This window comes from Penicillium bovifimosum, assembly GCF_028826915.1.
Source record: "Penicillium bovifimosum strain IBT 22155 chromosome Unknown utg000001l_segment0_segment0, whole genome shotgun sequence".
In the NCBI taxonomy this organism is placed as follows: Eukaryota; Fungi; Ascomycota; class Eurotiomycetes; order Eurotiales; family Aspergillaceae; genus Penicillium; species Penicillium bovifimosum.
The window spans coordinates 1526368-1550339 of record NW_026622710.1 but is presented as its reverse complement, the minus strand read 5'-3'; the positions used below and the strand labels follow the sequence as shown (position 1 = coordinate 1550339).

The following is a 23972-nucleotide window of genomic DNA, read 5'->3' as shown; positions in this document are numbered from 1 at the left end:
TCCTAGTCAGGCTAGGTACTGACTGACCATTGGGAGGTATCGGTGCCCCGGGACGGTGTCGGCAATATATCCTCCTTTCTTTCGTGGCGCTTGCTATTTTCTTGGTGCTGTGTCTGTATCGTGCTTGTAAGTTTGACTTGTAAAGTGGCGGGCATCCATGACCATGGGGTATCTGCACAATCGAGTGATCATTTCTCGCTGAAATTCCTCATGCCATCCATAGGTTCTGATCATATGGCCATACTCCTCAAATACCTATGTGTGTTCATGGTTGGAGATTAGCATTAGCCCTGGGTGCCGAACGGTGCCCAGACATGGGGCGGGACTACCTAGTCAACCACACCTAGATCCAACTTCGCCTCCCCTACCAGACCAGACAACCCAATCCATTCATTAGATCAACTCCAAGGCGATCATACCTCGAGTACTAAAAGACACAATCAAGTGTGACTATCTCTTTTTGGCTGTCCTAGAACTCAACGTACTTGGACGATTACTAACCAAGCAGCAGACCGGGCCGTCTCCTCGCTTGCACTCAGAACCAAGGTAGTCAGTCCATCTATACCCGAAGAAACACCAGGAAAAGGCTTGCAACACACCCAGTGGAATAACGAACAAGAATGAACCCCAAAATCACCCCAAACACCTTCCTCACCACCACCGGACCACCCTCAGACGAAAAGACGACAATCTTTTTCGTCTCCGGCAATCCAGGTCTAATCAGCTACTACCACCCATTTCTATCTCTACTCTCAAGATGTCTAGACGAGGCAAAAGAGAAAACATCAAATGTTTCATTTCAAATATACGGATGTTCCCTCGGCGGCTTCGAGATCACCGATGAATCCTCACGCCCGCCAAGTTCAACCAATGGCATCGACCTCGACCTAGAAGACCAAATCCGCTTCGTGCAGGGCAAGCTCTCTGCTCTAATGCAGGACAACTCCAACCACCAAGCTGGTATCGACAAAAGACAGAAAGTCATTCTAATCGGACATTCTGTTGGCGCATACATCGCCATGGAAATCCTCAGACGACACCGCGAGGCAAGCCCGGAAAGCGACTTTGATATCATCGGTGGAGCGATGCTCTTCCCGACTGTACAGGATATTGCTGCTTCGCCCTCTGGGCAGAAATTGACGGTACGGGAATTTGTTCCGGATGGTGGGTTGGTTTTTCTTGCTAATCTTATTCGATTTGTAGACACTGTTGTCTATCATTCCCCGCCTTGCTGTGGTGGTTGGTTTATTTGCTCGACTACTTACGTTCTTACTCCCGACGGCCCTTCTACGAGCTGTCGTTGGGTTTGTCATGAATAATCCCCCGGTTCATGCTTTGGACGCTACATGTGCTTTTCTGAAGAGCAGGGGTGGTGTACGGCAGGCTTTGTATGTGTTGTCTAAGAATCTTCTTCTTTGGCGAGGGTTAAGCTGATTACTTTTCTGCGGATTGTAGACACATGGCCGCTGATGAGATGCGCACTATCACCTCTGACAAATGGAGTGATGATGTCTGGGGTGCTGCTTCGGCGCGCGAGCCTATCGCTAAACTGTTCTTCTATTTTGGTCGCAATGATCACTGGGTAGCTGATCAGACGAGGGATGATATTGTTGCAGTTCGGGGAAGGAAGGATGGGGAATTGGGGCCGACTATGGTTGTTTGTGAAGAGGGTTTGCCACATGCGTTCTGCTTGAGTGAGTCGTGCCTTCTAGTCGATTTTGAATATGAGATCTTACTGACATTTCATAGACCACAGTGATGTGATGGCTTGCAAAGTAGCGGGTATGATTGGCCAGATTGTGGGTTGAAAAAGGAGGCCATACTCCAAATCTAATGCATATGTACTTGATTTCCTAGACAACTCAAAGGCCTTCCATCAGAAAGCTTGTGGTAGTCATCAGATCGGTGGCCCAGCGGGTCTTCTTCAAGCACACTTAACAGGAACTGCACTTACTACTTCCATCACACAAGTTCGTCCGTGGACAGCTCCTTTGAAAACAGGGGAGTACGCAGACTCCTGAAGCTTCTGGGGAGAATATCACATCCTCAGGTTTCACTTCAGTAATCCAGTCAGCCATTGGTTGGGAAGCCATGTTGAGTGACGACTGACAGCTCAGGTTTAAACGTAGAGATAAGTTTTTAGATTTTGGACGAGGATGTTTTGAGGGATTTAAATAAACACGTGTGTTGACATCCCTATCCAGCGGTAGACCGCCTAGTGCATACAGAAAGGTACATAGACAGGAACTAATCATGAATTTCGCCATTGGCGTAGATTGTAATGGGTATCTCAAGAGACACTACGCCACGCCCGTCTCCTTATCAACAGAAAGCTCAAAACCGTTAATGACAGCTGTATCTGATAGGCACCGCTTAAGATAACAGCGGCCCGGATAATCCAAGAAGCACTCTAGTAACCTTGACCGTTGCCTTGAGCCAACCCTGCTCTCCGAAATAAATCTCCTAGCACATCGGATTGTGGCTGTGGCGGGAGTTGAGGATAGGGCTGAGGATGAGGAGGCATCTGTTGGGGTGTCATGTTCTGATATTGAGGCTGCTGTGGGTATGGCTGCTGCTGCTCGGGGGCAAGATGGTGTGCACGCACACTCCAACCGTCATCCTGGGCGCGCTGCTGACCAAAAAGATCCTTCAACGAGATCTGGCGACCCATCGACACACTAGCCTGAGCTTCCTGCAACGGAGGAGCCTGTGTAGAAGCCACCGCCGCAGCCATATGCAAGCTGTTCTGGCGCATTGCCTCAAGACGCTCCCGGGCCAGCTTCATGCTCTGGCCCGCATGGGTAGCGCACTCGAGAATCATCTGGGCATTTATGCTGCGGCTCTCTGCGGTCGAGTTCGGCGGCGGCTCTGAGTAGATCCATAGACCATATATGCGCACGTTGTTCGTGGCGGCCTGTGTGTTTGCAACGTTCTGTGGGTGCAAGGGGTCGGCGATGCCGTTCTGTCCGGCTTCTCCCTCGAAGCTTTCTTCGGCTTTGCAAATCACATATTCCTCTGTGATCTCGACATTTTCGCCGTCGGTTAAGGGGAGATCGAAGTTGTTCAGCCCGCGGCGGTTCAGCACGAAGACTGTGTAGCGCTCTTCGCCTAGATCGCCTTGTGATTCCTGGCAGACGAACAGGGTTCCTTCAACGCCGTTCTTTTCCCATTGTTTTGTGGTTGGACTGAAGATGTAGACGACTGCGTACGGCGCGAGTGAGAGGATGGAAGTTATAGAGGGCTTGTGGCGCTGGATAACGGAGAGGTTGAGCTCCTCGTTGGAGCGGGGCGGTGGTGCAGGCTGTTCCTGCATGTCGGAGTAGTATGGAATGTCGGATTCATAATCAGTGTTGACTTGGTGATTGTTTTGTCTTCGGGGTTTGTGCGAAGTCATGGCGTCGATGAGAGAAAGTGCGCTGAACGATCGGAGCCTCGGAGGGAAGGAGCGGAGCGGTAGAGCGGCCATATCGTCATTGTCCAAGCTCCGCCTTCGCGCTTATCCGGAGCTCTCTCCTCTACTCTCGACCCTCTTCCTTTATATGCCCGCATTGGAGATCTGGAGAACAGTATATAATTACTCAAGTTCTTCTCCGTCGTCTTTGTCATTGTTCTATATTCTACACAGTAGGTGGTGGCGACGCGACCCTCCTGACCTTGGTGGGATGACCTCTGCTATGGAATGACGAAAGCCATTGTCGCATTTTACGATTCGATTCTCCTACTTTTTATTTATTCATCCTAGTATAATCACTCTCGCCTCGTTTCCCCATTGCGATCGTCTTCCCTTCAAGTTTCCTCGCCGGAATTGAGAACCGCGCAAGCGCACACCTACACATACTCCGCGCAACGTACATGGACCCGGTTGTGACGGAAACGGTCACCAAGCAATGCGAACGCGCTTTACAATCGGCTGATTTCATTACATCTTTACCTCCATCATGAGCCATAAATCGAAGTCGTCGACAGACCACCATGCGCACGAGCAGGAATATGCGGAGGAAGCTAAGAACCCGGGACTCGATGTCTTGTCGCTCTCCCGTGCCGTCAAAGCACGGAAATCCGAGTACACTGGCCGGCGATCCATCCGAGTCAAGGTCGGCACATGGAACGTAGCTGCCATCTCCGGTACTGAGAAAGACATTGGAAAGTGGTTTGTCTGCGGACAAGGCGTGTGCGAGAAGTTGGAGGGCGTGAAAGGGATACCGCCAGAACATCATGCGCCTGAAACGCATGGCGAGTCAGAATCAGCCGGAGACAAAACAGCACCCTTCCACTACAGCCCTGAAGACATAGATCTATATGTCCTGGGCTTGCAAGAGGTAGTGGATGTCTCATCCCCAGCAGAAGCGCTGCGGCCATATGTCGACCCGGGACCATCTCAGCGGTGGAAGGAAGCAGTGGACGAGGCCCTGCCTTCGGGGTATGAGCTTGTCTCTGAAGTCCAGCTAGTCGGCTTGTTACTTTTGATCTATGCGTCACCCTCCATTGGATCTGGTATCTCTTATATCAGTAGTACGTCTGTCGGTACAGGGCTGATGGGATACATGGGCAACAAGGGCGCTGTGGCAACCCGCCTTGTCTTGGGCGAAACGACTCGTTTAGTGTTTATAAATTCTCACCTGGCAGCAGGGTCAGACAAAAACAGTCTGGAGCGACGCAACTGGGACTCGTCTCAGATTGTCCAGCGCGCCAAGTTTGAGCCCATTTCGTTTGAGAACGACGCATCGGAGGATCTGGGCGATTCAATTGGAGATGAGGATTTCACTTTCTGGTTCGGTGACCTCAACTACCGCCTTGAGGATATTCCCGGCGAGGACGTGCGTCAGGTCCTTGCGCGGCATACTGCCAATCCGTACGATAACGAGCGCTACGCGAAGCGGGACTCAAACCATTCTGGTGTCTCTGGAGATTCTACCGCCGATTCAGGCGATGATTCACCTCCTCCTTCAGTCCAAGATGGATGGGCCCCAGACACCGACGACGAAAGTGATCCCCACAACGACCCAGCATCTCTACAGACTACAATATCTTCACTTCTCCCTCATGACCAGCTCCGGATTCAACAGACCAAAGGCACAGCATTCCACAAGGGGTGGCGTGAGGGCCCCATCTCATTCTTGCCGACATATAAATACGACGTCGGGAGTGTGGCTATGTTTGATTCGAGTGAGAAGCAAAGAGGTCCCAGCTGGTGCGATCGGATATTGTTCCGCACTCACCAAGACAAGGTGAGGCATGAGCTGCTCGACCGGGAAGCGGAGGAAGCTCGAAAAAGGGACAAAGACATGACGGCAAGCGGTATAGACAAGGCCGTTGCCGATGATAATGTCTTGTTTGAATATAATCCTGATACAGACGGTGCAGAAAGCGAGTATTCATCAGACGAGGGCCAGTCTGATGATGAGGGTGATACATCGACCGTCGCATCGCAAGAACTTTCTCATGATCCGATTCGCCTTGACCAGTATGTCTCATACCAAGGCATCGTTTCATCGGACCACAAGCCATTAGCTGCTACCTTCACCTTAGGCTTTAATGCGGTCAACCCCGAGCTCAAAGCGAAGATCCACCAAGAAGTGGCCCGCGAATTGGACAGAGCTGAGAACGAAGCCCGGCCGAATCTCACGGTCGTGGTGGATAGACACCGCGATCAGCCCGTCTCGAAAGATCCCGACGGTCTTGAGTTCGGCGATGTTGCCTTCGATGTACCGGTTCATCGATCCCTAACGATCGCCAACACCAGTGGAACTGCAGCAACATTCTCATTTGCCAAGCGACACGGCGACGCCGACGACACAATTGCCCAAGCGCCTTCTTGGCTTCTTGTTAGCGTTTTCAAGTCACCAAACGCTGCTGGCGAGGACAGGCGAACGGTCACTGCGACGCCCGGGCGCCACACTTTGTACCCCGGAGAAGTAGCAAACGTCGATGTCACGGCCCATGTCAAAAGCGTTCAACACATTAGGCTGCTTAACATAGGAAAGCTCAAATTGGAAGACATCCTGATCCTCCACGTGGATGGTGGCCGCGATCATTTCATTTCTGTACATGGCCGTTGGCTACCCACATGTTTCGGCTGCAGTATCGAAGAACTGACTCGCATGCCAGAAGGCGGTGCTCGCAGTCTGTCCGAATCTCAGACTCCCCATCCATCCGGCACAGACGGTCCCGCTGAAGTTCGCTTGTCTGCACCCCGCGAGCTGTTCCGCCTGACTGAGGCGATTTCCGAGCTGACAGAGCGCGCTATCGCTGAGTGGAGCATGACAAATGGCGAAAACGACGAGCACAAGGCTCCATGGAAGACAGAAGTCTCCGCGGGAGCATGGCCCTTCGAGCCTGAAACCTGGACTCTGAAGGATCCCCAAGAGCGCGCTTCCCTCCGAGCGTCTGTTCACGAAGCACTTGACACCAACTCATCCTTCGACACAATCTTCGCTCCCGAGGTACCCTCTCTTCATCGGTTAGAGATCCTCTGCGAAACTCTCCTAGCCTTCCTCAATGCCCTCGAAGATGGCATCGTCACCGCGAAAGTATGGCACGAGATGGAGCAACAGATAACTGCCCGCGAGAAGTCCAAGGCTCCACCCCTGACTTGGGAAGAAACCCAGGCCTGGGTGCTTGAGCACCTAGCCTACTCGCCTGCACACAGCGTCTCATTCACCTTTGTCACCTTTATGCTCGCTCGCATCGCCAATGAAGTGGCACCCGTACCGTCCACGAAGTCGCCCCTGTCCTCCGGACAAGCACCAGCAAATAAACAGCACAAAGAGAACATAGATCCATCTCATCCTCCTAGCCCAGTCTCTGCTACATCATTCATTACCAGCGGTAGTTTCCGTCGCAAGAATCGGCATTCGGGTTCATCCACCAGCACCAGTCCCGACCCGGCTGCTCAGAACCCATCGTTAGTTCGCCGACAAGAGATCGAGACTGCTCTGGCGTCTATCTTTTCGCGCGTGCTTATATCTGCCAATGCACCCCTGCCCTCCAAGGACAAGGAGCGTCGCATTGCTGAAGAGCGGAGACGATCGATCATTGAACCCTTTCTGAAGATGGTTGGAGTGGATGATCGAGGTCCATCTGGAGGTCGGTCTTGATTCTCTGCTACGACATGTACGTAATTATAAAGGGATCTACGATTTGTGCGTAATCCCAACTTCTGCTTTTTGTATGCTCTGAAAATGCAGTCATGTTCTGGTTTCTGGACTTGGCTGCGGACTTTCGGGTGCATCACCAGTATTCTGTCGCCCGTGTATTATGATGAACAAACGCCACCTGGGTTAAGCCTACGCTTCTCTCCCAGATGAAAATATTTGATCCCGGTGAAGCCACCTCGTATCTGAACGCAAAGCTGAATAAACCCCTGTAATACGTGATGTGATAGATCGTAGCCCATAATTTCCAAACCCGCACCATGCATGAAACACCAATAACCCCAATCCTTTGCCCATTACCGAGATTGCCTTAACAGCCACAATACAACACTCCCAGCATCAAATAAATCACATACTGTGTAAAGCACTGCACATTCACCCCATCCCCTCCCCATTCTTCACAGACCGCCTCTGCATCGACCCACCACTCTGCCGATAACCACCCTGAGACCCAGCCACAGTCCTCCCCTTCGAACCCGCCTTAGGCCTCGAACGCGACTGCGCATCCTTCCAAGGGAGTCTGCGCTTCACCGCATCCATGCAACCCGCCAAAACCCAGCCAGGCAAGCTTACAACCGACCATGCAATCTGCGCCGGAACAACGACACACGCACAAGCCCAGTCCAGCAGGACGAGGGCATAATTCCGCCGGCGCGACGTCGCAGACCGCCGCGCAGCAGCAGCAAGAGTAAGCGCGTCGGCGGTCTGCGCTTCGAGATTCGCGAAGCGCTGATCCGTCTGCAGGGAGAAGAGGACGGAGCGCTTTTCGTAGCGGCGCACGGCGCGGTTGAGGGCTTCGATGTCTGGTTGGATGGATTTGCGGGTTTCGGTTACTGTCTGGGTGACGAGGGAGGGCCCGGAGGGTGTGGAGTCGGGTTGTTCTTTTGGAGAGAGGGGACGGTCTTCTTTTTCTTTTCCTTTTTCTGTTCCTTTCTCCTGGAATGATGGATTGGAGAGGGCGGTTTCTGCGATGTGCGCTTCCAGTTCTTCCAGACGCTTCGTTACGTCTTTTATTGTTGTTGGGTTGGTGAAGGGTTCTGGGGTGGATGCTACGATGCGTTGCAGATGCAGGGTGCGTTTCTGGATTAGTCTTAGGAGGTGTGCGACGGGTCGCACTTCGGAGGCGAGTAGGAAGATGGTTAGGTTGTAGTTTGAGACCAGGCCTTCTGATGGTCTTGAGAGGCTGGAGCGGATGGCGTGGAGGAGCCAGGTGCCGATTACGGGGAAGATGAAGCAGGCGGATAGGGCGGCGAGCTCGTGGAGTTGGAGCTCGGTACTTGCTTCTGCTGCTGCTTTTGCTGCTGTAGAGCTCTGAGGTGAGGGTTGATGTTGATGTGATGATTCTGTAGTTTCATCATCTTCTAGCTCCGGATCCTGAAATGGGGTTTGATCGACGGGCGCTTGGAATCCACCTTCACGTCGGATGGCCTGGGCCGAGCGGTACCAGTCCCTGAGAATATAGTTAGTATTTATTTCTGTTTCCAATTGTGATAGATATTTTATTTACGAGGGGGAAGGAGAGGGAAATATACCAAGGCAACCGGACAGACCAGTTGAGAAATATGGCGGCCAGAACTAGCAATGTGACATCAGTGACAAAAGCACTGCCTTCGTGGAAGAAGATGCCGGCGATCGCTGGCAACAGGGCCAGTCCCAGTGGTGCAGAATGCCAATGTGATTCGGATACTTCATCTTGGTCTTTTGCTACACGGGGTAGAAGTAGTTCATCTGTTGATGATCGGATTGAATTACGCGCTTCTGAGAGCGAGTCCGAGATCGAGTTCCGACGACCCTCGAAGGCGAAGGTCGCGGCGCGCGGGAGTCGGCGGTTCATGCGTGAGGATTCAGCCATGGTGGATAGTCCAGACTCCAGACAGGGCTAAGCAGTGGAAAGTGAAAATGTCTAGACAGTTCACTGTTCAGCTTTAGGATTTCTTTCCCGAGGTTGCGCAGATCGATTACATCGATGATGCGGAGTGGCCTGTGGGACCTAAACCGGTTCTCACTTCCCAGCTTTGGATCAGTGGTTCATAGTCGAATCTGTATACACAGTATAATCTGGACAACCTGTATACAAAGGAATAGAACAAACATAGGACTGTTTGTTGTATACGTCCTTGGTTCTGGACTTCTTGGTATGGGGTCAAGTCACCTGGTCTGGACTCTGAAATCACTCACCACTTCTTCTCTCCACACAGTAGACTCTCGCTACTCCGCAGAGTCTAGACCAAGATCACTATCCTCCAATCAATTCAGTTTAAATAAGATTAAAAGTCCAAGTCACTCTAAGAGCACTCGGATCGACGATGCAGAGAATGTGGCGCAAATGAATAAAGTCCCGAATGCTTGGCTTCTTATTCAGAACCCCAAAACGGCCACCCAACTCTTCACTCCATTCGCTCTCAATAACAAACCCCAGCTTGTTCATTTCACTTTCTTTATTCAACTTCTTTCATCTTTCTCAGGTCTAATTGTCATAGCTAACTCTATGGATAGGTTTCTCTGCCTGTCGCAAACTATGTCGTCTGCTAACCCCCCAGGCTGAGCCAGCCATGGGAGTTGCCTTTGCAGCCCATACATTCTTCGATACAAGTCCTGGATCAAGTCACCATGTCTTGAGCTGTTTGAATCAAACTCTCCTGATTCTGGCTATTGGGATCTCAATAAGACATCCTACTCAATTACCCTCTCCTGGATATACATACCTCGAGAGGGAGAGGATGATTCCAATCCATCCATCTTGCTCTTCTTCTACCTCGTCAATTCCTTGCATAAGGACCTCGAGAGTTGAGACTACGGAAATAGTATCTTAATATCTGCGGTTCATTCCATACATCCATTGCCGACATGGAGGACATTCACAAGAGACACCCGCAGGCCATTATCCTGCCCGTTCTGTCGTTCTTCTCCATTGCCCTCGCTATCCCGCCCATCATCCTCCATGCAAAGAATCGGAACTTCCCTGCATCTAGTCTGATCTTCTGGTCCATTCTCCTCAACATCTTTAACATCATCAATTCACTCACATGGCCCACGGACGACATTCAATCGGCCTGGGATGGGTCCGGACTATGTGATATCGAGGTCAAGTTCATGGCTGCCAGCTATCTTGGCATCCCGGGGAGCCTGCTGTGCATCTTTCGGAGCCTTGCCCTCGTTCTGGATACAGATCGAGCTACTTTAGTCCCGAGCAGGGGTCAGCGCTGGCGCAATCGATTCATGGAGATCATGTTCTGTGTCGTTGCTCCAATCCTCGCAATGATCACCCATCTTGTGTGGCAACGCAGTCGATACATTCTCTTTTCCATTTCGGGATGTGTGAATGACTTCGACGAGAGCTGGGTCAGCTTAGCACTTGCATGGATCTGGCCGCCGCTCTTCTGTCTGGTTGCCGGATACTATTGCTGTAAGAATACCTCTTTCCTACCCCACACAGAATCCCACCGACTAACCAATATATACAGTCCTGGTCCTCATCCGGGTACACAAGTACCGAAGTGACTTTGCCAGCATCCTCCGCGCATCCAGCAGCAACCTCAGCAAATCCCGCTTCCTCCGTCTATTCTTCCTCGCCCTCTCGATGCTAGTCTGCATCCTCCCTCTGGAAGCCTACGTCGTCTACAGCAACATCGAACTCTCCATCCCCTGGCACGCCTACTCCTGGAGCCGAAACCACCACAAATCATCCTGGTACCACATCCGAAAAATGGAGTCCTACGGCGAAGTCTTCTTCGACCGCTGGACCCCCGTCGCCTCCGGCTTCATGATCTTCATCTTCTTCGGCTTCGGCCGCGACGCAACCCGCATGTACCACACCGTCTGCTGGTACCTCGGCCTGGGCTACTGCTTCCCCAGCATCGAGCCCCCAACCGACAGCCACGCCACCCCGACTCCCCCACCGGGCTCGACAGGCTCAACCCTCGTCGAAAGCATCAGCTCCCGCGCCAGGTCGCTGTTCTCCCGCCCGAAGTCTGGCACCATCTACATCGGCACGTGCGTTTCCCGCGGCAACTACAACGATATCGAAAAGGGCACTGTCTCGACTTCTTCGCATCTCTCTCACAGTCCCAGCGTCGCTCGCTCGGTTCCTAAGAAGTCTCGCTGGAGTAACCTGCCCTGGTCGCTCTTCAACAGACGTCCGGCTCGGCGGGATGCCGATGGAACCTTGCTGGATGACCTCTCGATGCCTTCGCAGACGGTTAGCACTATGGCCTGGGCGAGTCGGCGTGATAGTGTCAATATGTCGGAGAGTACTGCTTCGCCGCAGCTCCATCGGGATTTCATTCATGTGAGGCAGGTTATTAGCCAGCAGAGCGAGATCAAGATCCATGTTTAGCGTGATTGATCTTCATCTCATTTCTTGTCTGCTGATGTGCCTAGCTTTTCTAATCGTGCTTTTTCTGAGTGGGATCTTCGGGTTATCCGAATGGGCTTCTCTTATGTACCTATCTCAGCTGTTTGTATCATCACGTCGCGTAGTCTAATAATCCGGGAATTGGGACTTACTCTGTACAAATTCAATTTCTTTTGTTAACAATTGTTCCTAACACTGTCATAATAACCTAGCTGTAGACACATTATGGATGACGGTATACCTATATTATGACAAGCACTGGAGGGCTGCAGGTGGAAACCTCCAGCTGGAAGGGCAGTGCTACCTTAGCCCTACCTCAGAAACCATACAAATTACACTACCAGAATTCGAGTTCCCTGGGCCGCGCAAAGCAACGTCTGGCTAGATCTAGTGTTCGGACCGTCCAGACAGAGGTTCACATCCCGTTAACCGCAATTTACGACTCGATTTCTGTTTTCTTCGTCCTCCATCGTCTTCCTGGTCCGCTCCAGCGTAAGGCCCTTCTATCTACCAACTTGAAGCGGCCTTTTGCTGAAAATGAAATAACCTACGGGACCACGATTATTGGAGAAGTGTCACGCACAATGGCAACAAGTAAAGAAGTTCTTCTTCCGGAGCTCTTTGGGGCTCTTTCCTGGATGGTATTGCTAAACTCTGAGAAGTCACCTAGATAACCTTGGAAGTAAAGCAAAGAGTGATAAAAATGGAAGGCTGGTTACATGGAAGCTTACTTTTCCCGCTCGCTTGTTTCTCCTGCTCCTCAGGCAGAAGATCGGAGTTCAAGGTCAACAGTCCATGGTAGCTGCATCGATAGATTCTCTTTCTCGTTATCCATGCTTTGGGGCGTCCCCTCAATGGCGGCATTTACGAACAGCGTTTGAGAACCCCAGTTCAGTGGATGATCATCCCCAGAACAGTGGCTAGTAGCAAAGTACTTCATAGGCGCGCCGTCCTCCCTCAAGTTTTGTCCAGCTCTGTCTTTCATGTTGGAGAGCTTCGCTATAGTACAAGACTGTCCGTTGTCGATATCCGTTAGGTGAGAGGGCACGGTGGTAGTTCTGTCACGCCACGTAACAAGTCTAGCACCCCAACCTTCATGAATGTGACCGAAGCAATGCATCCGTGGTCGTGGTCGGGCGAGAGCGAGGGCCCGAAAGAGGTCCGGGGAGCCTGCCCGTTCACCGGAGTGAGTGTTGTCCAAGATTCCCTTCGGCGGCCCGTGTGTCATCACAACATCCACGGTGCTAGTGCCACTGCCGTTGTCAATCATAAAGTCATGGCCTTTATCGGGGTGGTACTGAAAACTCCAATCTCCAAGTGAAGGCGTGTATGGGCTGGCATAAACAGTCAACAAAGCGCCGTTCTGTAGATGGAAAGAGTGTACGCCTTCGTCGAGAAAAGTAATCCCTGTGCCTTCAAACAATCCCCTAGCCTCTCCGTCATATCCATACGCTTTCTCAACGAGCTCACGCTCCACCGACTGGGCCTCTGCGACCTTTTTGTGAAACTCCGGTATGTCCATTGTGAAATCGTGGTTACCGGCTATGGCAAGCTTTAATGGCGCGTTGATGGCCTGAAGCAAACGGATTGACGCTTTGTATTCGTGGAGTTGAGAGTGGGTGGTGAGATCTCCGCAGTGAATAGCAACGTCTGCATGTTGCTTCGCGGACGGAATGAGGCCGGGTAAACTGTCGATTCCATGGGTGTCCGAGCATATCAAGAAGCGTGTCTTGACGTTTTTTGTGCTAGCGGTATTATGCTGTGTCATTTTGGTGATTTGTTTTCGTATCCTGATGGAAGGAAGTTGGAAATGGAGTCAACTTGAATGCGATGAAAAACGGTGGGCGTGACGTAGGTAAGTGACCGCGCGGAAGGTAGGTGTGGAATCCATGGATGTTTGCTACACTCTAAGGAGTCACCCGCAAGCCCTGATATACCTCCAACAGGAGGTTACCTAGGGCACAGAGTGAACACGTAAATACTACACCAGGACATAAGCATCCAACACCGAATCTTATGTATCCACTACACAAGAAGTGTATTTGTATCAAGGGTATAGTCATACAAAATAATCACACACAAAAGGGTTCAGACAACCCCACCAGTCCGAAGGAAATTGTAACAAACTCAGAATACCGAGCCATAATCAAGACTAAAGACATTTAGTGAGACTCGTCAGAGTTGCCGTTGTTATCAGGACGCCTGAGGACCTCGATGGTGCCTGGAAGAGAGTTTAGATTGGCTCCTTTCTCATAGGAGATATAGAAGAAAGAGGGATAGACATACGCTGCACAATGTTCAATGTAGATCGGCTGTGGCCCTCGGAATCTTCCCAGGTGCTCATTCTAGCGTCACCTTCAACATAAACGAGTGTTCTGCGTGGTAAAAATAAATAGTTAGCTCATCTGCGTATAAGCTTCGAATGCTGCATTCGTGCAAGTATTCAAGAAGCGGTATATGGGAATCGATATCTCATGTGAAGGCTCAATTGCTTCACCGCCAAACGCATGTAACATGCACTGTCTAGCAGCGCAATGGCTCGTAATAAAGCCTGCAAGCGCAAGCTCGAGCTCTCTCAATACGGTGGTCGACAAGCACGCGCAACCCGACCAGACACGGATAGACGAAGCAACACGACCCACAAAGCCAAAATGCACCCAGTCTTCCCACAGGATCCCAAAAAACCACAACAAGAACCAGCCACTTACCCCTTCTGCAAGCTAAGAACGAAGTCACGCTGAGGTCCTTCAGGCGCAAAGTGCGAGACACGGAACCAGCTCGTGTGGCGGTTGCTGATGGGACCGGAAGAAGAGGCAACGTTGTACCTGACGATCTCCTGGCCGGAGGAGGTGGCGTGGAGCTCGGGCTCTGCGCCGAGGCGGCCGGTGATGATCAGGCGGGCGAGGGAGTGCTTGGGCGAGGTGCTGAAAGCGCGGGCTGTGTTGGCCATGCGCAGGCCCGGTCGTAGGGATGAGAGAAAGGTGGACATTGTTGTGGTTGGATTAGAGATGGGCTGGAATTAGGTATTGACTGATTGATTGGAGAGGGAGTGTTGTTTGGATGTGAGTGGACGCGTTGGAGGGAGGTGTCGATCGGCACGTGATTCGGGGTTACCGCTTACGGATGTGATGGCTGGCTTCTCAGTTCTGGCACTAGTAGGGGTCAGTAGGTAGAGGTGGTGACTGGTTCTTGTAAGGGACTTTGGTTGAATTTGGGATTTTTTGTTCATTCGGGCTGTTTTGAAGTGGAAGGATATCTGATGTTCTGTTCAGGCTGGAATCTGGATATCTCTAGAGCTTAGCATGGAGTACTGTAGCTCTACGGTGACTACCCCAGAATCCCCCTTCCTGCATCCAATTTGCGAGGTACGGCTGCAGACAGGTCCAGTCTCCAGATTTTGAATCCAGCGTATCAAGTTCCGAGTCATCAAAAAGCAAACGTCGGTACCTGTCACTAGTGGAATCTTTCATTGGACTCCAATGTGAATGCCAACTGTCAGGAACAGATCATCTACTAAGTATACAAACAGAGAAACACCCAACCCAATAGCTTGATCACGTCACAATCCATCACATCCGACCATCCAGCGAAAGCCAACTGTACAACTGCCAACTGTGCAATCGTCCACGCACATCAACACCAGACTGGAACAGGAAACCGATAGGAAGATCAACCAAGGGGGAGATCGCACTGGAGACAAAGCCTATGCATCAACGCCAACAGCCTCAGCTGATTGAACAATCCCAGACCGAAGATAAATTAAGATAGCTTGCTGTCTCAGATGCATTTTGGCGGCTCCTTGCTTTAAAGTCAATTAGCGGCCCAACCACGTCGGCACGCGTTTGCCAGTCAACAATGGCTTACACGGCCTGGACCTGCAGGTCGCTGCAGGACAATGGCGCGACTTGCTTCGGTCCGGCCAAATTGGACGAAATGGACGAAATGCATCGAATAACTTATTCGATAGATCGTCTGTAATGGGCCCCTAGACACGGTGCCACCCGAGGGGACTTGTCTCGTTCTGTGTTTCTCACCGTGAAGTCGAAGTACCGAGGTCGGAGGTACTGACCATTGGACGGTGAACGAATGCCGAGATCTGAGGCGTAATCGGACAGCTCAGACGTCATCTTCCTGAATCCTGGGGTGTGTTCGGAGCAGGCGTTTCCGTCCAGATTGGGAGATTGGCAAACAATCAGAAACTCTCTCTTTGGAATATTGACCAGAAAATAATGTATAAACTCCACAATATGGAATGGAATTATTGTTCTCTCGTTCTCCGTATGTACTCCGTCAAATGCGATCAATCCGAGTGGATCCCTAAATCGGCTATTGCTTCGATCGGTGGAGCTCAAGTAGATAGCTCACCTGTACAACTCGCGTGGCTCATAGGTGGCTTGTGGATATTTCTTGTGGAATTATTCCAGTTTGGACTCCTGCTGGATCTTCATACTCCCTGTAAACTCGTAATAAAATTCAAATTAACTATCTGCAACTGAAATGAGCTGTTCCTCCGTATCTTTTGGTGTGGCCGCGTTTATATGTAGGGAGTTAGGGCTGGGGTCTTTTCTTGATTTTGCTTCGTCTTTTTTCTTATGATGCGCGCTCTAGAATGCGTCCTTGTCAATTGATTTTTTATTCTTCTTGATTGTCATTATTCCTGCCCCCCGCTGTCTATATTGATCTCGCAAGTGACTATTGTCGCGTGTGGGATATGTGAATGATTTTATAATATACGCGGACGTCCTACAGAAAACAGACCAATTGCATGCTCAAAGGTCAAGATGCGCTGGCAGTCACTGCTTACCCTAATCGCGTCCCTGTTCCTCTTAGCAGGGACATTGGCAGCACCAGCTTCAATCCCGGGACGAAGCGATAAAGTTGCCAACCTCGAGGCCAGACAGGAACCTGATCCTACAACGAATAACAAACACAAACCCAGCGAGGCTTCGCCAACAGAGACAGAAAAGGATGTGTCGAAGACGGCTACAGACGCGTCAACGACAGCAGAAGCTACAACAACGGGAAACACAGCTTCGACCACAGCTTTGACGACCGCTACAACACATGCCACGGCAACTGATACGGCTGCTGCAGCCAGCTCAACAATCCCTTCCCTCGATGGAGCAACAACCTCTTCTCAGAAGCAAGCAGCAGACTCAAGGCGACCAACATATTCCGGTGGTCTGCCCATCAAACCGACAATTACCCCAGCATGGGGCGTGGGGGGATTTATACTTCTGGCTCTGGGAGCTGTTCTGGCGTTTATCGGTGTTCGCAAACAATGGTACTGGATTACAACTTCTGCGATGACAATGGCATTCACTGACGGCGAACAGGGTCCAAATCTTCCTCTCAACGGGATTGCTCAGTGCATTGGGAGTTACCGTGAGTTTGGTACTAAAACCCGCGCGGAATATAACTGACCACTCTCACAGGTGCTGATTATCTATCTCATGAGTCCACCGGTCAGCAATGCAGTACAGGGTGGCTATCTAGTCGCTGTCTTCTTCACCGGTGCCGTCTTCGGGGCTCTATCTCTCGTCTTCAGAGAAATTTGCGAGGGATTAGGTTGTCTGCTGGGCGGATTCTGCTTGAGCATGTGGTTTCTCGCATTGAAATCCGGCGGACTTCTTACTGAGAACGGCCCCAAGGCCGGCATGATCATTGCGTTTACCGTGGGATTCTACTCGTTGTCGTTTAGCCATTATACAAGGGCGTATGGGTTGATCGGGTGCACATCCTTTTCTGGTGCGACAGCCTTGGTCCTCGGAGTCGACTGCTACAGCAGAGCTGGACTGAAAGAGTTCTGGTTGTATATCTGGGGTAGGTCTTTGAATATGGTTGGAACGATTTACTCGAGTTATCATTACTAACGATTCTAGGATTGAACGACAATGCTTTCCCGCTCAGAACGGATACTTATCCTGTCACACGCGGTATCCGCGTTGAGCTTGCGGCGACTATCATGGTTGCTGTTCTGGGCGTGATCTCTCAGATGAGACTCTGGAATGTTATCAAAGAGCGCAGAGCGAAGGAGGAGAATTCCCGCCTGGAGCTCGAAAGGAAGATCGAAGAGGAGGATGCTGAGGTCGGTCGGCGTCTGGAGGAAAAGAACATCCAAGAACGCGCCGAGTGGGAACTCATGTACGGTGGCGGAAAAGCAACCTCGGTTTCGGAGACTGCGGTTGGAGATTCGCGCCGTGGCTCGGATGGATTCACCTCCTCGGACAACGAAAAGGAGCTGGAGGGCGATGTCGAGCTCCAGGAGATGCAGAGCCCAGATATCTCGGATTGCGAGAAGAGAGAGCTAGGAGAAAATGATAATCGAGGACTGGAGGCTGTTCCGGAAGAGGATGTATCCCAGAATGATCAGTCGGGAGAACCAAGCCAGGACCAGCGATCCCAGAAGGAGGGGCACCGGGAAGAAAAGATGCCGAGACCTGTAACCCCTGTTGTCACTCATGTTCTCGGCGAGGTGAACGATGACTCCTCAGAAATCGGTGCTGATATCGGCTCAGAGGTTGGAACACCGCGCTCAAACCGTCTATCTGGCAGAGGAATCTTGAACAGACTGTCATGGCGTAATAGCAACGGGGTGGTACTCTCTTCGCAGTCCCAAGAGGCTCTGGTGGCTCGCGATGACAACTCTTCCGTGCTGGGCGTTGTGGACGATCTGCATGAGATGAGTGTTGGATGTCCGAGTGTTATTGCGGATACTGAGGTAACGGAGCAAGAACTCACTTCTCCGGAAGCTGTTGTGGACTTCAAGGACGGTGTCGACTCACAAGCTGTCCAAAAGGCTGAGGTCGATTGCAACGCAACCACAGCCCAACAACATGCCGAGGAAGTCAGCACCGAGCAACATTCTGCCAGTCGGACTGTTGAACACACATCTTCCCCTGAAAAAGCCGTCCTTGTCGATAGGGCTTTAGAGGAGTCTAAAGCTCCTGAGCCCACAACCCAATTGCCATCATCGGAGAATGATGAAAAGGTCGAGAGTGTGAAGCAGGTCAGCGAAGACCTACCTACCACTGCTGAAACCACCAAAACAGAGTCCATTACCGAGCCAAAGCTTGATACTACGCCAGAGCCCTTGGTTGAGCAGACGCAGTCAAAGCCAGAACCAGAGACCAAGGTGATCAAGAGACTTGATGCCTCAGCCATCAAAAGCCTCCCCGAGCAAACTTCACGAATGATCCATTCTTACCGCACGAATGAATGGGCAAAACACCTCGCAAATGCCGACACTCCTGAGATGGAGCCAATCTTCGACGAACCTGAACCCGAAGCAGAAGACTTGGAAGTTCACGAGACCCCCGCCGTTGTGGATGTAGATGGGCTCCTCCAAACTCCTCTGACTGCCCAACCGCCGCCAGTCATAAACAGGCCAGAGGTATACGAAGTGGACAGTCAACAATTCGCCTACGTTCAATCAGCACCCCCGCCAGATATTCCTCGTCCGAAGACACGAAACACGGTGCACGGCCTCATCACAACAAAGCCCTCTGTATCTCGCAACAATTCGACCGCTTCAGTCAACATGGTCCGGTCGTCTTCTGGCCTGATTTCTGCAATGCAACAGCCAGGATTGACATCGCAGCGCAGCACCTCAACTCCCCTGTTGACAATTACAACTGTCAACAATGAAGAACCAGGGCCATCACCACGCTGGAGCGGACCACCTCCCCTTCTAGCAGTGCGCGAAAACAGAATACGAAACCGCCTCTCCTCAACATCCAACCGGTACGACCCCTGGGCCTCACGTAACCAATCCCGCCAGTCACTACCGGAGATCCCCCCCATCGTTTCCCCCATATCACCACCTCTATCCGTACCCGAGGAGAGGGATGAGCACCAACCCACGGACGAAGATGACATCCCGCTGTCCAAGCGCCGCGCCCTGCTACAGCGCCAGACAATGGAGTCTCCCTCCGCAGCAAGCCTCCACAGTCTCGAGGGCGCCCATTCCCCCGTGGTGTATCCTGCACCAGCTCACGCCGGCGAGCTCAATCGATCTGCCTCGAGAATGGCCGCATGGCGACAGTCTGTACGCGAGGAACTCTACCCAAAGCGGGATTCCCTGGCCCTACAGTCCCCGCCGCTTAGCCCTAATGCTGAGCGTCCACGCACATGGGGCTCGGTGCAGCAGATGCGCGAGGCTTCGTCTGCCCAGCTGGGCAATGCTATTGCGGAGGGCATGCAGCGAGGCAATATGACGGATCTTCATCGGCAGGCTATGCGACGAATGCAAGCCTCGGCGAATCGACTACTGTAGCTGCTCGCTCATTCACTTTGCTTATATACCCTTTTGTTCTGATTCATATTGGTTATTACACAGTCGAATGGTGTTCCCCACGAGTTTATGACGTATTTACTGCATCGATGTCTATAATCGCTTGATAATGTATATTGCATCTTTTGGTCCTGTCCATTCGGCTAGGTTGTTTACACAGTACAGTACCTATAGACCAGCTTAACAGCCATTCTATGGCGCGTCATGACTTGCAAGACTGCCAGCTGAGACCTGGACTGAAATGAAATCAAACGAGTTCAATCACCGTCGACAATCAGACTATTGTCAATCACCTGCACGTATCTGTTAGCGTTTGCAGTAGTTCTGCATACTAGCCAAGGATGAAACAAGGGACATAGACTGGATTAATCACAGTGAAACGGCAAACGAGATAGATTGGATTATTATCCCTTTGAGGGTCTGTGACATTGACATAAGAGGTAGAATATTACCTCCATCGAATGTCTTCATCTCCTACTAGCTATAGCCACTCCAAGTCTCCAATACGCCAAGCGAGAGCTTCTTAGCAGCTTCTATACGGATTTCGCCTTGAAATTGAGCTCTGAGACAATACTTTCTTTGGTATTTTCTCTGAAAATATTCAATTCTTTTTCTAATCCATTCTTTACTCTCATTTTACGCTCATTCTAAATATTTGCTGCTGCATGTCCTCCCAAGACCTTTTTTTTCCCTGGCCGATCTCCAACTTCCTCCAAATCTGCCCGCTCTCCTTTCTCCCCTCAAAACGGCGTCATTCAAAGCACACAGACCTCTATCGAGGGAGGCAGAACCAAGTCGACAGACCCAAGACTCTCTTCCGCGGTCACCCACCCACGCCCCCGTGGAGTCAACACCGTTCTTCGTTCGCGCGCAGCGGCGACAGTGCGTCCCCCTCTCAGGCCCGCCGTCGCTCCTCCGCCCACCAGCCGTCCGACTCGTCAACCCGGTCAACTACGTCCCCCGAATAACCCCCATAACGGTCCTCCCCCAACATTCCGACGAAAGCCTCGCCCTCACCCGCACCCACTCCCGCGACGCGCACCCTCTCCTCAGCATCCCCGAGCGACGCCGCAGTCGCCTAACCCCAACAACCCCAAGCAGCCTCCACGTCGAGCGCAGTCAGGGGGAGACCGAAAGCGGCCGCACAAGCATAGCCCTGCCCCGCCACCACCGGCGCAGCGAACCCTACTCGCCGACGGAAGAAATGGCAGCCGCGTTTGCCGGCAGCGCTGCACGCGAAACCGAGAACCTGCGTCCTCCCGAGGCGGTGCATCTTAGCCAGGATGGGACGAGACAGAATGACCGTCCCAGACACGCTCAGTCGCAGACTTCCCTCCGCTCCCAGTCGCAGATTGCGGCTATCCCGTCGAATACGGGGCAGGCGGCTGATGTTGCGGAGGAGCTGGCTTGGGGCCCGGCGCACCCTTGCTTCCCTCATGTCAACCCGCATGTGCCTATTGGATCGCGGGAGCATATGACGACGCGGATTATTCGAATCAAGCGGGATTGGATGATTAAGGGGGATTTGGCGCCGACGTTTTCGAATCTGTATCCTGAGATTCTGGATCCGTTGTTGTCTGAACAGGAGTTCCGGAGGGTTATTTCTACTGTCAATGAGGGGATTATCAAGGCTTTTGACCCATTCAGCTTACGCAATTGGTTCGATGGGGCCATGGGGTTGTTGACTGGTTGGGTATGGGATGATATCAATGCCCCTGCGACCAAGCACCAGCTACAAAAGGTGGAGGATTGGTTGGAGAATTGGAATCGCGAGGTTGGCGACAAAGAAGGTGTTCATATCTGGAGTTTGAGGCGGACTGCGTATATGTCGCTTGATATTCAGATTCCAGATCCCAAGGTGGGTATCGTACCTAGTGAAGCACCTTCGGCTCCCAATACTCGGCCAAGTACTGGCATTGGTGGAGGATGATCTGTTCTGGCTTCTCTTTCTTTGTCCATTTTCTGTTCTTTTCCTGTCTATATATGTTTGTAATTCGTTGTCTTTCGGCACTCTCTGCATGATATCCATCCCCCGGCAGTCTCCTTTCTAACCGTCTACAGAGTCCATCTCGATCCGGGTTAATGGTCTCTTTCCGTTCGTCTTTGTGATACTTATTCTCTTCTTGCTGTCATTTTTCGTCCACATACCTATCCTGTCAATCCCCGGGGTTGCTCTTACTGTTTCATTTCTTTGGTCTATATTCAGTTCCATGCTGCATTCTGTCGTCTTCAGACTTGCTAGCATAACTACAAAAGGAATTCGCGGATTTGCTACCTCTCCGCTTGATACTCAGCTCCTGGCTCTTGAATGGAATCTTTAGGGTAGCACTCCGTATGATAGTCAGGCTCCATAAATCAAGCGTTTATAGGTACCTGTAGTTGGCCCAATAGGCTGGCAACAGCCATATATGCATACTATGTCACATGTAAAGTACCAAAAACAACTCCTTTTATAGGCAGTAGTACTCCATTCTCCAGGCGGTGTCGACCCACCCCACGGTCCCCACCCCTGTTTCCGCAGCTCTCCAGCTCCAACTCTCCAGGACTCAGCAACTCAACACAAAATGCTCTCGGGGATCCTCATATTCAACCAAAAGGGCGAAAATCTCATTTTCCGCGCCTTCCGCAGCGACTGCCGTCCCCGTCTAGCTGACATCTTCCGCATCCAAGTCATCTCCAATCCACATGTGCGCTCCCCGATCCTGACCCTGGGCTCGACGACATTCAGCCATGTCAAGCACGAGAATATTTACCTGGTCGCGGTGACCAAGAGCAATGCCAATGCCGCGCTGGTATTTGAATTCCTCTACCGACTGATCATGCTGGGGAAGAGCTATTTCGGGAAACTCGACGAGGAGGCCGTGAAGAACAACTTTGTCCTTATTTACGAACTGCTCGATGGTAAGACCCTCCTCCCTCCCCCAATTGCAAGCACACATTCTCATAAGCACAGAAATCCTCGACTTCGGATACCCCCAGAACACCGAAACAGATACCCTGAAAATGTACATCACAACCGAAGGCGTCAAATCCGCCATCGCCAACAACCCCACCGACTCCTCCAAAATCACGCAACAAGCAACAGGCGCCCTCTCCTGGCGCCGCTCCGACGTAAAATACCGCAAAAACGAAGCCTTCGTCGACGTAATCGAAGATGTCAACCTCCTAATGTCCGCAACGGGCAACATCCTCCGCGCAGACGTCAACGGCCAAATAGTAATGCGCGCCTACCTCTCCGGCACCCCGGAATGCAAATTCGGTCTCAACGACCGTCTCCTCCTGGACCCCGCTCAAGCCTCCGATACCACCCCCGGCCGCGCCACCAACAACAACGCAGGCGGCAAGTCGAAAGCGCGGCGCGCAGCAGCCGGCTCGGTCACGCTGGAAGACTGCCAGTTCCACCAGTGCGTGAAGCTGGGCCGGTTCGACACGGACCGGATTATCTCGTTTGTGCCGCCGGACGGCGAGTTCGAGCTGATGCGGTACCGGGCGACGGAGAATGTCAATCTGCCGTTCAAGGTGCGGCCGATTGTCAGGGAGATTGGCACGACCAAGGTGGAGTATAGTGTTGCGATTCGGGCGAATTATGATTCCAAGTTGTTTGCGACGAATGTGGTCTTGAGGATTCCAACCCCGCTTAATACGGCGAAGATGACGGAGAGGACGAGTCAGGGGCGGGCCAAGTATGAGCCCGAACAGAATAATATTGTGTGGAAGATTGCGAGGTTCTCGGGCCAGTCGGAGTACGTGCTTAATGCTGAGGCGATTCTGACGACTATGACGCATCAGAAGGCTTGGAGTCGGCCGCCGTTGAGTCTTTCGTTTAGTTTGCTTATGTTTACGTCTTCTGGGTTGCTGGTGCGGTATCTGAAGGTGTTTGAGAAGAGTAACTATAGCTCTGTGAAGTGGGTGCGGTACATGACTCGTGCGGGGAGTTATGAGATTCGGTACGTTCTTCCTTTCCTGCCTATGTTGCTGTGGTTGTGCTAACTCGATCTCGTCTAGATTCTGATCGTTCGTGGCATGTGAGGGAACTGGGATCCCAAGCGGTTAATATCAATGCGAAGCCAGTTTCATGTCATTATTACTTGCAGCACATTTTGGGTGCCTGGCGTTGGATGGAGCCATATACATACTGGATTTTTTTTCACCAATGATCCAATTCTTCTTC

General features: G+C 51.7%; 9 protein-coding genes across 9 annotated transcripts; 5 read left to right on the top strand and 4 right to left on the bottom strand.

The window, feature by feature from the left end:
- Window positions 1-620: 620 nt before the first annotated feature.
- N7515_000590 (bifunctional triacylglycerol lipase/ester hydrolase) lies at window positions 621-1808 on the top strand (the record flags this gene model as incomplete). The annotated part of the gene is made up of 4 exons (XM_056661334.1): window positions 621-1142; window positions 1204-1388; window positions 1456-1694; window positions 1750-1808. The coding sequence occupies 4 exons, from the start codon at window positions 621-623 to the stop codon at window positions 1806-1808; spliced, it is 1005 nt and encodes a 334-aa protein (XP_056526500.1).
- A 602-nt stretch (window positions 1809-2410) lies between these two features.
- Window positions 2411-3394, bottom strand: N7515_000589 (Dcp1 family protein; the record flags this gene model as incomplete). The annotated part of the gene is made up of 1 exon (XM_056661333.1): window positions 2411-3394. The coding sequence occupies one exon, from the start codon at window positions 3392-3394 to the stop codon at window positions 2411-2413; it is 984 nt and encodes a 327-aa protein (XP_056526499.1).
- A 544-nt stretch (window positions 3395-3938) lies between these two features.
- Window positions 3939-7097, top strand: N7515_000588 (phosphatase family protein; the record flags this gene model as incomplete). The annotated part of the gene is made up of 1 exon (XM_056661332.1): window positions 3939-7097. One exon carries the CDS (start codon window positions 3939-3941, stop codon window positions 7095-7097), a length of 3159 nt encoding a protein of 1052 aa, XP_056526498.1.
- Window positions 7098-7529: 432 nt separating this feature from the next.
- On the bottom strand, window positions 7530-9006 carry N7515_000587 (uncharacterized protein; the record flags this gene model as incomplete). Its single annotated transcript, XM_056661331.1, has 2 exons — window positions 7530-8604; window positions 8687-9006. 2 exons carry the CDS (start codon window positions 9004-9006, stop codon window positions 7530-7532), a joined length of 1395 nt encoding a protein of 464 aa, XP_056526497.1.
- Window positions 9007-10001: 995 nt separating this feature from the next.
- On the top strand, window positions 10002-11490 carry N7515_000586 (pheromone receptor; the record flags this gene model as incomplete). The annotated part of the gene is made up of 2 exons (XM_056661330.1): window positions 10002-10560; window positions 10619-11490. 2 exons carry the CDS (start codon window positions 10002-10004, stop codon window positions 11488-11490), a joined length of 1431 nt encoding a protein of 476 aa, XP_056526496.1.
- A 778-nt stretch (window positions 11491-12268) lies between these two features.
- N7515_000585 (metallophosphatase domain-containing protein) lies at window positions 12269-13276 on the bottom strand (the record flags this gene model as incomplete). The annotated part of the gene is made up of 1 exon (XM_056661329.1): window positions 12269-13276. One exon carries the CDS (start codon window positions 13274-13276, stop codon window positions 12269-12271), a length of 1008 nt encoding a protein of 335 aa, XP_056526495.1.
- Window positions 13277-13670: 394 nt separating this feature from the next.
- On the bottom strand, window positions 13671-14497 carry N7515_000584 (single-stranded DNA-binding protein; the record flags this gene model as incomplete). Its single annotated transcript, XM_056661328.1, has 3 exons — window positions 13671-13729; window positions 13795-13883; window positions 14217-14497. 3 exons carry the CDS (start codon window positions 14495-14497, stop codon window positions 13671-13673), a joined length of 429 nt encoding a protein of 142 aa, XP_056526494.1.
- A 1792-nt stretch (window positions 14498-16289) lies between these two features.
- N7515_000583 (uncharacterized protein) lies at window positions 16290-21731 on the top strand (the record flags this gene model as incomplete). Its single annotated transcript, XM_056661327.1, has 5 exons — window positions 16290-16792; window positions 16845-16893; window positions 16944-17331; window positions 17391-19779; window positions 20570-21731. 5 exons carry the CDS (start codon window positions 16290-16292, stop codon window positions 21729-21731), a joined length of 4491 nt encoding a protein of 1496 aa, XP_056526493.1.
- Window positions 21732-22365: 634 nt separating this feature from the next.
- N7515_000582 (AP-2 complex subunit mu) lies at window positions 22366-23813 on the top strand (the record flags this gene model as incomplete). The annotated part of the gene is made up of 3 exons (XM_056661326.1): window positions 22366-22702; window positions 22755-23748; window positions 23807-23813. The coding sequence occupies 3 exons, from the start codon at window positions 22366-22368 to the stop codon at window positions 23811-23813; spliced, it is 1338 nt and encodes a 445-aa protein (XP_056526492.1).
- Window positions 23814-23972: the final 159 nt, after the last annotated feature.